Raw genomic sequence first — 12,056 nt, forward strand, 5'->3', positions numbered from 1 at the left:
GATCTGTGTCTGGGTAAGTAGTTGTGTTAATCTTGAAGTCAAGTCTTCAATGGATAGGTTGTTTGTGGAGTTAGCACCGGTGGATGTAGCACTGGTGGATGTAGTACCAGTGGAGTTTTCGGGGTTTTCCATGGTGATAAAGAAAGAGGTGTTTGGCTAGTGTTTCAAGTTGAGTAGAGACCCTAAGATCCCTGCTTCGATACCATGTAGAAAATATGAAAAAACTGACTGCTATATGGACAAGAGAATAATCGGCTTCACTTAATACATTATACACGAGTATACATTTATATATATATGATAACTCACCTACAATCATGGGAAATTACTGAGTGTGAATTCAATACAAATTAGGACATCAAATCCCTATAATTACTCCAATCAACTTATGTCAACAACATCAAATCCCTATAATTACTCCAATCAACTCATGTCAACAACATCAAATCCCTATAATTACTCCAATCAACTCACGTCAACAAAAATATTATTTGAAAGTAAAAAAGCCAAGGAGGAATTATTCACTCAACATGCGAGTATAGTGCATACTTGCAAATATATATATTTATATATATATATATATATTTGAACTTTAGATCTTTGAAGCAGAGTTTAAAGTCCATACATTTTCGTGCAAATAAAGATACCCATCATGCGCCCCTTCTTGGACATTCGAACATTCAGAAGCCAATATTTTCAGTTTGTCACAACATCCAATAACTTCCAACTTCTTTATCAGTGGCCATTTTCAGGTATGAATTCCAGGGTATAAAAATGATTCCGATGACATCAGCTAATAATCCAAAAGAATGCAACACAATATGAACATATTTAAAAATATGAAATTAAACTAACCTTTTCATCAAAGAGAGGAGGTGGGAGGTCACCATTGCTGACGTCCTTTTCATCAAAGATGAACGACTTCAATTCCGGGCATCTCTCTATCCACATATCGGACAAGGATGGAAATTCAGTAGAATTTCCTGTGCAGAATCTTTTCAGTTTTGGAAGATCTTTGAGTTTCAGGAGAGTCAATTTTGGGAAGATCATCTGACTTGTCACTCCTTCTATTTGATGGATCGTACTTAACACAAGAGGGGGGGGTGAATTGTGTCCCCAAATTCCGATAGGAATCTCTTTTTATAATTTAAAAGGAAATCAATGTCAATTAACAATTAGCACACAAATTTGAACTCTAATGATTATCCTAATCAATATTCATATCAATGCAAGATGTGATACAATATGGTGAATGATCAATTATCAAATAATCAAGGAATTGCAAAAACAGATTTTTTTTCAAACAACACACTGCACACAGATTTTACAACTCAAATTTCACCTAGCAAATCAAGTCAGAATTCAATGAAATTTGGTATGCAGTATCACAACATCCTAATGAATACTATATCAAAAATTCAGATTAAAATTCAAAGTTTAGCTATGTGAACAGTGCACGGACAGACTAGTGGTTCAGAAAATTCTGCAATCAAAACACTTAATCAATCAACAAGCAAGCAATGCAATCAAGAAAATCCACACAGCAATTTATAGTAGTTCGGAGAGTCTTCTCCTACATCTACTACCTAGGTTCACCAACCTAGGATTTTCCAACCTCCACTAAGGATGTGGTTTTCTCAAGAGCTCCACAAAACTCACAAGGGTTTTTAGGTCACCCTTAAAACTGAAGATTTCAAGACAATCTTCAAACTTTACAACCAAGGGTTTCAAGCACTCCCTTAAACTCAACCTCAACAAGGTTTTTGCCCAATGAAGGGACTTTTACAAGTGTTTGGTATAAATGGTTCACTCAAGGTTTGCACTAAGCAAATGGGGTTGAGGAACACTCAAGAATCACAATATCACCTCACGGGTTGGATAGAAAATGAAGAATAATGAGGATTTTCGAATCTGAAAATAAGAAGCCAAATGAGAAGCACTCCCTCTTTGCAAAAGCAAAATAGTGAGGAAGCCTTTAGAGTGGCTTGGGTGGAAGCTTGGATTCAATGGCACAAACTAGCTTGAAAGCTTTGAGAGCAAGAATTTCTTCAATGTAATTTTGGCTTCTCCAAGTTGGAATGAGGAAGAACCCCTCTTTATAATTTACCAAGCTCTTGTGATTTCCACCATTGGATCTTTTTCTATCTTCAAATCTCGACCTTCAATTACATGTGCAAATCTTGTCCATTGAATGAATAGATCATTAAATCTCAACCTTGCAATATGTAGCCGTTGCACTTGCATCATTTTCCAAGTCTAGCTTTCCAAGATTTGAGTTGTCATATGCACTTGCAGCCATCTTTGACAATTTGATCAAACTTGCACCAAATCTTGACCTTGGTATCTCCAACAATTTTGTCATCTTTGACCATTTGATCAAACTTACACCAAATCTTGGCTTTGGTATCTCCAATGATTTCCTACAAAATGTGTAGCAACTTGCAACCATCTTTGACTCCAAAAATCAAGTAAGATCTTCTTTTAAGTCAAAAATTGCAAGCAAGAATATGGTCTTATGCACAACCATTGGATTCACCTTTTAAATGGTCATCTTAACCCTTCAAGTCTTGTTGTAATCTGATCCATTCATAATTCAAAACAATCCAATCTCAGCCATAGATTAGTGTACCATTGGAGCTTGTAGTCTTCAAGAATATCTTCATAATCTAAGTCTTGTCTAGTTGCAAAATATACTTTCTCATCTCTTACAAATTTCAACCATTGCATTTGTCCTTTAGCTTCATCAATTGTCTTCTCACAAAAATCTTATCATTGACCTCAATAAAGGAAGCATGCGCAAGATCTTGTTTGATGAAGACAAGAGATCATTCACGTGACCAAACATGTCCCTCCAATCTTGACTTCAAACTCTGAATTTGGCAGCACCAATATATCCATATTATACAGCCCTAAGGCTAATTCCAATCATCAATCAAAATGCCTTAGTGGAAGGTTGATGAACATAGGTTTTTCTTGGTTTTCTAGAGATCCAAGCTCATACTTGAAAACCGGACTTCAATTCACTTGAGAAAACTGAATTCTGAGTGATATAACATCCTCATGATGATTAACCAACAAAGAAATAGGAGGTAGAACTCCCCAATTGCATGTAAGCTCAAAGAGCTTCATATAGAGCGCATAGGTTAATTACATTAGAAAAACAACCCAGAAAATTCATATTACTGCATGATAAATCATTTTATATATATTAGAATGTCCATATAAAATTTCATAACAATCGGAAATCGTTTGGTCACTCAACCAAGCAAATAAGTCACTAATAGTGAAACCGATGAATTTTAAGTGTAAATTCAATGTCATTTTGCAAACTCAGTGTAAATGACCTTTTCTCTTAAACTTTACTAGGTCAAATATGTTCATAGTGATAAAACTAAGATGCACACGAAATTTCATTTAAATCGGAGTTCATTTGGTTCACCACGTTCATAAAGAACACATATGCACAAAATTAGGTAAAACCTAGTTTTGGCGGAATTTAAGCATATGACCAAATATATATGTGATGCACTTAATTTATCATGATTATAGTCCTAGAACATATTTTAGACCTTCATGTGCATGTGGTTCAAGTTTCAAGTCATTTGGACCTAAGTAAGATAAATTATGATCATTAGAAGATTAATGCCCTAACTTAGTCCATGTATGTTTGTTTCCAAAACTTAATTTCCAGCACTATCTCAAAAATATATAGATACCAAATTCACATAGAGATATACATAAGCCTTCATTTGTATATGCACAATTAAGATATTAAACAATTAACCAAATAACCATTTAAGCATGTTCTCTAACATTTTAGGATATGTTCAAGTCAAGCATGCTCACACACATTTTAATATACAATCATACACAATCATCAAAAACACAATGTTGACCTAGACAGTAAGTCTTGGGCCAACACTTCCTTCATATTCCATTCGTATAAATATTCAAAAGTAAGAATCAGCAGAAACCAATATCTTTCTCAAGAAATCTTCAAGGATGGATACTCCTAACTCTCCACCTGCAAAGAGGTCTAGAACTGATGAAGGTTCTACTTCTAAAGAAGAAGAAGGTGGAAATGATCCCAGATTCAACCTCTCCCCTATAAGGGAAGACGTATACGAGGACGATCCCCAGAAAACCATCGAATCTCTACAAGAAGCTTTGATGGAAACCAAAAGGAGACTTAAAAAAGCAACCGACAAAGTTCAAGACTACAAAAGGCAACTTATGGTTTCAAGGTATGCCATACAAGGTGTTCGATATATGTCATGGGGCAGACAAGCAAGTACTCATGACCCAGATAAATTGCACGAAGCAATCACTGAGATCACAGTACAACTTGGATCTGTTGCAGATGGAATAGACAGTGTTCTTTATACCCTAGAATAAAATTCCTGTCCAACACTATTATCCCTTCCATTAATTCACAATCTCTTACATTAAGTTCCATGAGTTGAATGAGATATTTGATCACAACAACGGGCAATAAGAACTTTAATTTATGACAGCCTGACAATCTCAAATTTCTCAATGTATCAAAATGTTGCATTGGTTGAAGACTGTTGTCCCATATTTTTTCAGCACCAATATCACGTAGGAATAACCAGTCCAAGTAGGGAAACACTATCTGCATATACACGAGAATTCTATTTTTGAATTAGATATAAGTCATATTCTGTACCCAACAAATCTGAACAAAAATATCATGCGTAACGTCATGCAATACAACCTTAGTAAAATTATAGGCTCTGTTTTCTGACTTTTGTCTATTGGAATACACGTGTGCTACATATATGTGTCCATGTGTTTAACAAATATGTGTCCATGTGTTTGATGGATCGTACTTAACACAAGAGGGGGGTGAATTGTGTCCCCAAATTCCGATAGTAATCTATTTTTATAATTTAAAAGGAAATCAATGTCAATTAACAATTAGCACACAAATTTGGACTCTAATGATTATCTTAATCAATATTCATTTCAATGCAAGATGTGATACAATATGGTGAATGATCAATTATCAAATAATCAAGGAATTGCAAAAACAGATTTTTTAAACAACACACTGCGCACAGATTTTACAACTCAAATTTCACCTAGTAAATCAAGTCAGAATTCAATGAAATTTGGTATGCAGGATCACAACACCCTAATGAATACTATATCAAATATTCAGATTAAAATTCAAAGTTTAGCTATGTGAACAGTGCACGGACAGACTAGTGGTTCAGAAAATTCTGCAATCAAAACACTTAATCAATCAACAAGCAAGCAATGCAATCAAGAAAGTCCACACAGCAATTTATAGTAGTTCGGAGACTCTTCTCCTACATCTACTACCTAGGTTCATCAACCTAGGATTTTCCAACCTCCACTAAGGATGTGGTTTTCTCAAAAGCTCCACAAAACTCACAAGGGTTTTTAGGTCACCCTTAAAACTGAAGATTTCAAGATAATCTTCAAACTTTACAACCAAGGGTTTCAAGCACTCCCTTAAACTCAACCTCAACAAGGTTTTTGCCCAATGAAGGGACTTTTACAAGTGTTCGGTATAAATGGTTCACTCAAGGTTTGCACTAAGCAAATGGGGTTGAGGAACACTCAAGAATCACAATATCACCTCATGGGTTGGATAGAAAATGAAGAATAATGAGGATTTTCGAATCTGAAAATAAGAAGCCAAATGAGAAGCACTCCCTCTTTGCAAAAGCAAAATAGTGAGGAAGCCTTTAGAGTGGCTTGGGTAGAAGCTTGGATTCAATGGCACAAACTAGCTTGAAAGCTTTGAGAGCAAGAATTTCGTCAATGTAATTTTGGCTTCTCCAAGTTGGAATGAGGAAGAACCCCTCTTTATAATTTACCAAGCTCTTGTGATTTCCACCATTGGATCTTTTTCTATCTTCAAATCTTGACCTTCAATTACATGTGCAAATCTTGGCCATTGAATGAATAGATCATTAAATCTCAACCTTGCAATATGTAGCCGTTGCACTTGCATCATTTTCCAAGTCTAGCTTTCCAAGATTTGAGTTGTCATGTGCACTTGCAGCCATCTTTGACAATTTGATCAAACTTGCACCAAATCTTGACCTTGGTATCTCCAACAATTTTGTCATCTTTGACCATTTGATCAAACTTACACCAAATCTTGGCCTTGGTATCTCCAACGATTTCCTACAAAATGTGTAGCAACTTGCAGCCATCTTTGACTCCAAAAATCAAGTAAGATCTTCTTTTAAGTCAAAAATTGCAAGCAAGAATATGGTCTTATGCACAACCATTGGATTCACCTTTTAAATGGTCATCTTAACCCTTCAAGTCTTGTTGTAATCTGATCCATTCATAATTCAAAACAATTCAATCTCAGCCATAGATTAGTGTACCATTGGAGCTTGTAGTCTTCAAGAATATCTTCATAATCTAAGTCTTGTCTAGTTGAAAAATATACTTTCTCATCTCTTACAAATTTCAACCATTGCATTTGTCCTTTAGCTTCATCAATTGTCTTCTCACAAAAATCTGATCATTGACCTCAATAAAGGAAGCATGTGCAAGATCTTGTTTGATGAAGACAAGAGATCCTTCACGTGACCAAACATGTCCCTCCAATCTTGACTTCAAACTCTGAATTTGGCAGCACCAATATATCCATATTATACAGCCCTAAGGCTAGTTCCAATCATCAATCAAAATGCCTTAGTGGAAGGTTGATGAACATAGGTTTTTATTGGTTTTCTAGAGATCCAAGCTCATACTCGAAAACCGGACTTCAATTCACTTGAGCATACTGAATTCTGAGTCATATGAGACCACAATGATGATTAACCTACAAGGAAATAGGAGGTAGAACTCCCCGATTGCATGTAAGCTCAAAGAGCTTCATATGGAGCGCATAGGTTAATTACATTAGAAAAACAACCCAAAAAATTCATATTACTGCATGATAAATCATTTTATATGTATTAGAATGTCCAGGTAAAATTTCATAACAATCGGAAATCGTTTGGTCACTCAACCAAGCAATTAGGTCACTAATAGTGAAACCGATAAATTCTAAGTGTAAATTCAAAGTCATTTTGCAAACTCAGTGTAAATGACCTTTTCTCTTAAACTTTACTAAATCAAATATGTTCATAGTGATGAAACTAAGATGCACACGAAATTTCATTTAAATCGGAGTTCATTTGGTTCACCACGTTCACAAAGAACACAGATGCACAAAATTAGGTAAAACCTAGTTTTGGCGGAATTTAAGCATATGACCAAATATATATGTGATGCACTTAATTTCTCATGATTATAGTCCTAGAACATATATTAAACCTTCATGTGCATGTGGTTCAAGTTTCAAGTAATTTGGACCTAAGTGGGTTAAGATAAGTTATGATCATTAGAAGATTAATGCCCTAACTTAGTCCATGTATGTTTGTTTTCAAAACTTACTTTCCAGCACTATCTCAAAAATATATAGATATCAAATTCACATAGAGATATGCATAAGCCTTCATTTAAGTGTATATGCACAATTAAGATATTAAACAATTAACCAAATAACCATTTAAGCATGTTTTCTAGCATTTTAGGATATGTTCAAGTCAAGCATGCTCACACACATTTTAGTATACAATCATACACAATCATCAAAAACACAATGTTGACCTAGACAGTAAGTCTTGGTCCAACACTTCCTTCATATTCCATTCGTATAAATATTCAAAAGTAAGAATCAGCAGAAACCAATATCTTCCTCAAGAAATCTTCAAGGATGGATACTCCTGACTCTCCACCTGCAAAAAGGTCTAGAACTGATGAAGGTTCTACTTCTAAACAAGATGAAGGTGGAAATGATCCCAGATTCAACCTCTCCCCTATAAGGGAAGACGTATACGAGGACGATCCCCAGAAAACCATCGAATCTCTACAAGAAGCTTTGAGGGAAACCAAAAGGAGACTTAAAAAAGCAACCGACAAAGTTCAAGACTACAAAAGGCAACTTATGGTTTCAAAGTATGTCATACAAGGTGTTCGATATATGTCATGGGGCAGACAAGCAAGTACTCATGACCCAGATAAATTGCACGAAGCAATCACTGAGATCACAGTACAACTTGGATCTGTTGCAGATGGAATAGACAATGTTCTTTATACCCTAGAATAAAATTCCTGTCCAACAGTGTTGTGTATGTGGCATATTGTAAGTCACGTGTGTAGAAGTAACAAATATTTTATAGTTCTCTCCACTCTTTCTACTTGGTTCCAAACCATTTGGCCCTTCCAAATCAAATATCACATCCATTGATGCTTCCGTTTGTCTAGAGAAAAACTAACGTCTCACGAAAAATATATCTCAAGGAAATAATTATCTTGGAAAAACAACTAGTTTCTAGTGTTTGGACAAAAAAATTGCTAATGTTTTCTATTGTTTGTTTGGTGGAAAATATAAATTTGAGGTACAAGATTATTATTTTCTTGTGATGATATAATGTGTGCATACATATATTTATCAATGTGTCAATACATAACAACTATAAGATGCAAATATTGAATTCTATTTTGAGACAATAATCCAACAAAATACAGAATAATCCAACTTCTTTTATGCTTTTTATATACAAACACATCCAATATTACTTCATTTCAGTATATATGTGATGTGTATATCACTATAAATGGTCGGTGTACACAAGTATATGCTCAGTACATTCTCTAATAGAATATATTCACAATCACAGTAATATAACTTGTTAAAACTCACACTTTCTAATTAATATTTTTCATATATATACATATAAGATGTATAATTTTAATGTCTTATCATATACATGAGGTACAATTTCAATTGACCTAAAAGTTCCTCTGGGTCTCACGTGGCATTGAGAAAAAAATATATTATATATATACAGTATTATATATAAAATATACCCTTTTTTAAATTCACCTTAAAAAGCCTTCCATGTATACTTTTAGCAAAAAAGAATTAACATAACAATGAGTTTATTGTTGTGGGGAAAACAGTATCCCAAGGATAATAAGGGAAGTTGTTTTCCATCTTACAACTCCTTATTTTGAGTTGACTTATTATAAATTTTGTTTTTGACTAATTTTGTTTTCTTACCTCCAAACACCACAAAGTTAGGAAAATATTTTCAAGAGGTTGATTTTCCGTCACACAAATGGAGCATGACTTGCAATTTTCTATCCCTAATTCTCGTACGTTTTGGAGTCTTATCAGCATATTAGACGGAAAAATGTTCAATAGATTTTCAGTCATACATGAGAAGACATTCTAGTTTGCAAAAGGATTCTGGGGGGAGTTCATTGTGCCATATTCTTTTCAGATTTACAGATTCGATGTATAATTTTTTAATGATAGGGAGTTCCACCTATAAAAATGATTCTAATGACATCAGCTAATAATCCAAAAGAACGCAACACAATATGAACATATTTAAAAATATGAAATTAAACTAACCTTTTCATCAAAGAGAGGAGATGGGAGGTCACCATTGCTGATGTCCTTTTCATCAAAGATGAACGACTTCAATTCCGGGCATCCCCGTATCAACATATAAGACAAGGATGAAAATTCAATAGAATTTCCTCCTGTGCAGAATCTTTTCAGTTTTGGAAGATCTTTGAGATACAGGTTATCCAATTTGGGGAAGATCATCTGACCTGTCACTCCTTCTATTATCCCTTCCATTAATTCACAATTTGTTACCCTAAGTTCCATAAGTTGAATGAGACCTTTGACCACAACAACGGGCAATAAGAACTTTAATTTATGACAGCCTGACAATGTTAGATATCTCAATCTATGAAAATGTTGCATTGCTTGAAGATTGTTGTCCCATATTTTTTCAGCACCAATACCATGTAGGCCTAACTTCTCCAAGTAGGGAAACACTATCTGCATATACACAAGAGAATTCTATTTTTGAATTAGATAAGTCATATTCTGTACCCAACAAATCTGTACAAAAATATCATGCGTAACGTCATGCACTACAACCTTTGTAAAATTACAGACTCTGTTTATGACTGTTGGAATACAAGTGTGCTATATGTGTGTCCATGTGTTTAACAAATATGGGTCCATGTGTTGTGTATGCGGCATGTTGTAAGTCACGTGTGTAGAAGTAACAAATATTTTATAGTTCTCTCCATTCTTTCTACTTGATACCCAACAATGTCAAATACATAGAGAAGGAAGCAATAAAAGAATAAGAAAAAGTACCTTCCCAATAAGAAGTGTGAGCTTCGGTAAAGTCAATAAATATATGGATTGTACTTGCGTTAACTCAATCACATCGCACTTGCCATCCTTTTCACTTTCACAGCAAAAAATCTCCTCCATGTTTTTACAGTTCTCCACTCTGATTTCTTGCAGTTGCAAAAGGGACTTGGCCATAGAGAATGAGAAAAGATTCTTCAACATGTCACATCTTTCCACACGCACAATTCTCAACTCACTAAACGACTCTACTCCAAGTTGACCGTGACATATCATCTCAAGGTTGATTGACCGTGACATATCATCTCAAGGTTAATCAATTTTCTAAGAGACAATACCTCTGTTAGAGAAGTAAAATGATCTATATTTCACTATATGTTGATTGTGTACAACATGCCTTATATAGGCGTTGAAAAGAAAAGTAAATAAGAAAGAAAAATAATGTCAATAAAGTAAATCAAAGATTTTGTTGATATCTTTGACAAATTCAAAGATTTTGTTGATTTGTCAAAGATATCATTGATATTTTGTTGATATCTTTGACAAATTTAAAGATTTTGTTCATTTGTCAAAGATATCAAAGATTTTGTTGATATCTTTGACATCCCCCCTCAAACTCAAGTTGGTGCAGTAGAAGTAAGCTTGAGTTTGGAAACTAAGTCTCTGAAACGACCTGGCAGGAGTGGCTTGGTGAAGAGATCAGCAGGTTGGTCAAGAATAGATATTGTCAAAGATAAATGTCAAAGATATCAAAGATTTTGTTGATATCTTTGACAGAATTGAATAGAAAGAAACCAACAAACCGAGAAGCCAAAGAAGGAGCAGTCCGGCGACACGCACCAAAACCCAAACACAAAAGGATGGGGATCCAGCTCTGAGAATCGAGGCTACCAAAAAGCAAGAAAAAATCCACATGGGAACCCAAGAGAGCAGACAGAGGAACACCAAGACTGCACGCAGAAATCCGGAATGGGACCAAAGAGGGCAAATAGTAAGATTAACAGCAGCAAAACACCGAGAAGGGACCCATCTCTGCACGACAAGACTTCTAAATTGCACACAGATAACCAGAAGATGGCCATCAAGAAGCAGTCAGAGGGCTAAAATTTGCAAGATAAACCAACCTAGAGAAGCCTTAAAAACGCAGCAAAAGGACTCCAAGAGAGGACCGAGATCTTAGCACCAAGAGCGATGGTAGAAACAGCAGGGAAAAGCAGCCAGAAACATGGACACCACCATACAGCAGCAGGAGGCCGAAGGAACGAACTGCGAGGAACCATGCTCAAACTGATAAAAAGGCAGAAGAAGCAATCGGGTTTAGCTAGGGGTCTGAGCAAAGGAGTACCCTTGGAAGAGCACGAATAACGGCGGAAGGAGCACCGCCACGGAGGACACCAAAACTCAAGAAAAGAGAAGAACATCTCAAAGGAGACCATAACCGACTGGGGACGGACCCAAAACCAAGATCCCACCTAAGGAGTGTTGGACCAAGGCTGTAATAATATGTGCTGTATCAATGGTAGTACGTACACTACTCTAGAGTGCCTCAACAGGAGTGGCTCCGATACCATGTTAGAGAAGTAAAATGATCTATATTTCACTATATGTTGATTGTGTACAACATGCCTTATATAGGCGTTGAAAAGAAAAGTAAATAAGAAAGAAAAATAATGTCAATAAAGTAAATCAAAGATTTTGTTGATATCTTTGACAAATTCAAAGATTTTGTTGATTTGTCAAAGATATCATTGATATTTTGTTGATATCTTTGACAAATTTAAAGATTTTGTTCATTTGTCAAAGATATCAAAGATTT

At 35.2% G+C, this 12,056-nt stretch overlaps 1 protein-coding gene across 1 annotated transcript in view; it reads right to left on the reverse strand.

Moving 5' to 3' along the window:
* Positions 1–381: 381 nt before the first annotated feature.
* The window catches only part of LOC119992686 (probable disease resistance protein At4g27220), a 34,720-nt gene continuing 23,045 nt past the window's right edge, over positions 382–12,056 (reverse strand). Inside the window, exons 6-8 of the mRNA XM_038839481.1 lie at positions 4,415–4,633; positions 856–1,071; positions 382–408 (exon numbers count right to left, since the gene is read on the reverse strand). Of these exons, the coding sequence (XP_038695409.1) occupies positions 382–408; positions 856–1,071; positions 4,415–4,633 (462 nt within the window). The remainder of the gene's footprint in view (positions 409–855; positions 1,072–4,414; positions 4,634–12,056) is intronic.

This window comes from Tripterygium wilfordii, chromosome 23 (assembly GCF_013401445.1).
Source record: "Tripterygium wilfordii isolate XIE 37 chromosome 23, ASM1340144v1, whole genome shotgun sequence".
In the NCBI taxonomy this organism is placed as follows: domain Eukaryota; kingdom Viridiplantae; phylum Streptophyta; class Magnoliopsida; order Celastrales; family Celastraceae; genus Tripterygium; species Tripterygium wilfordii.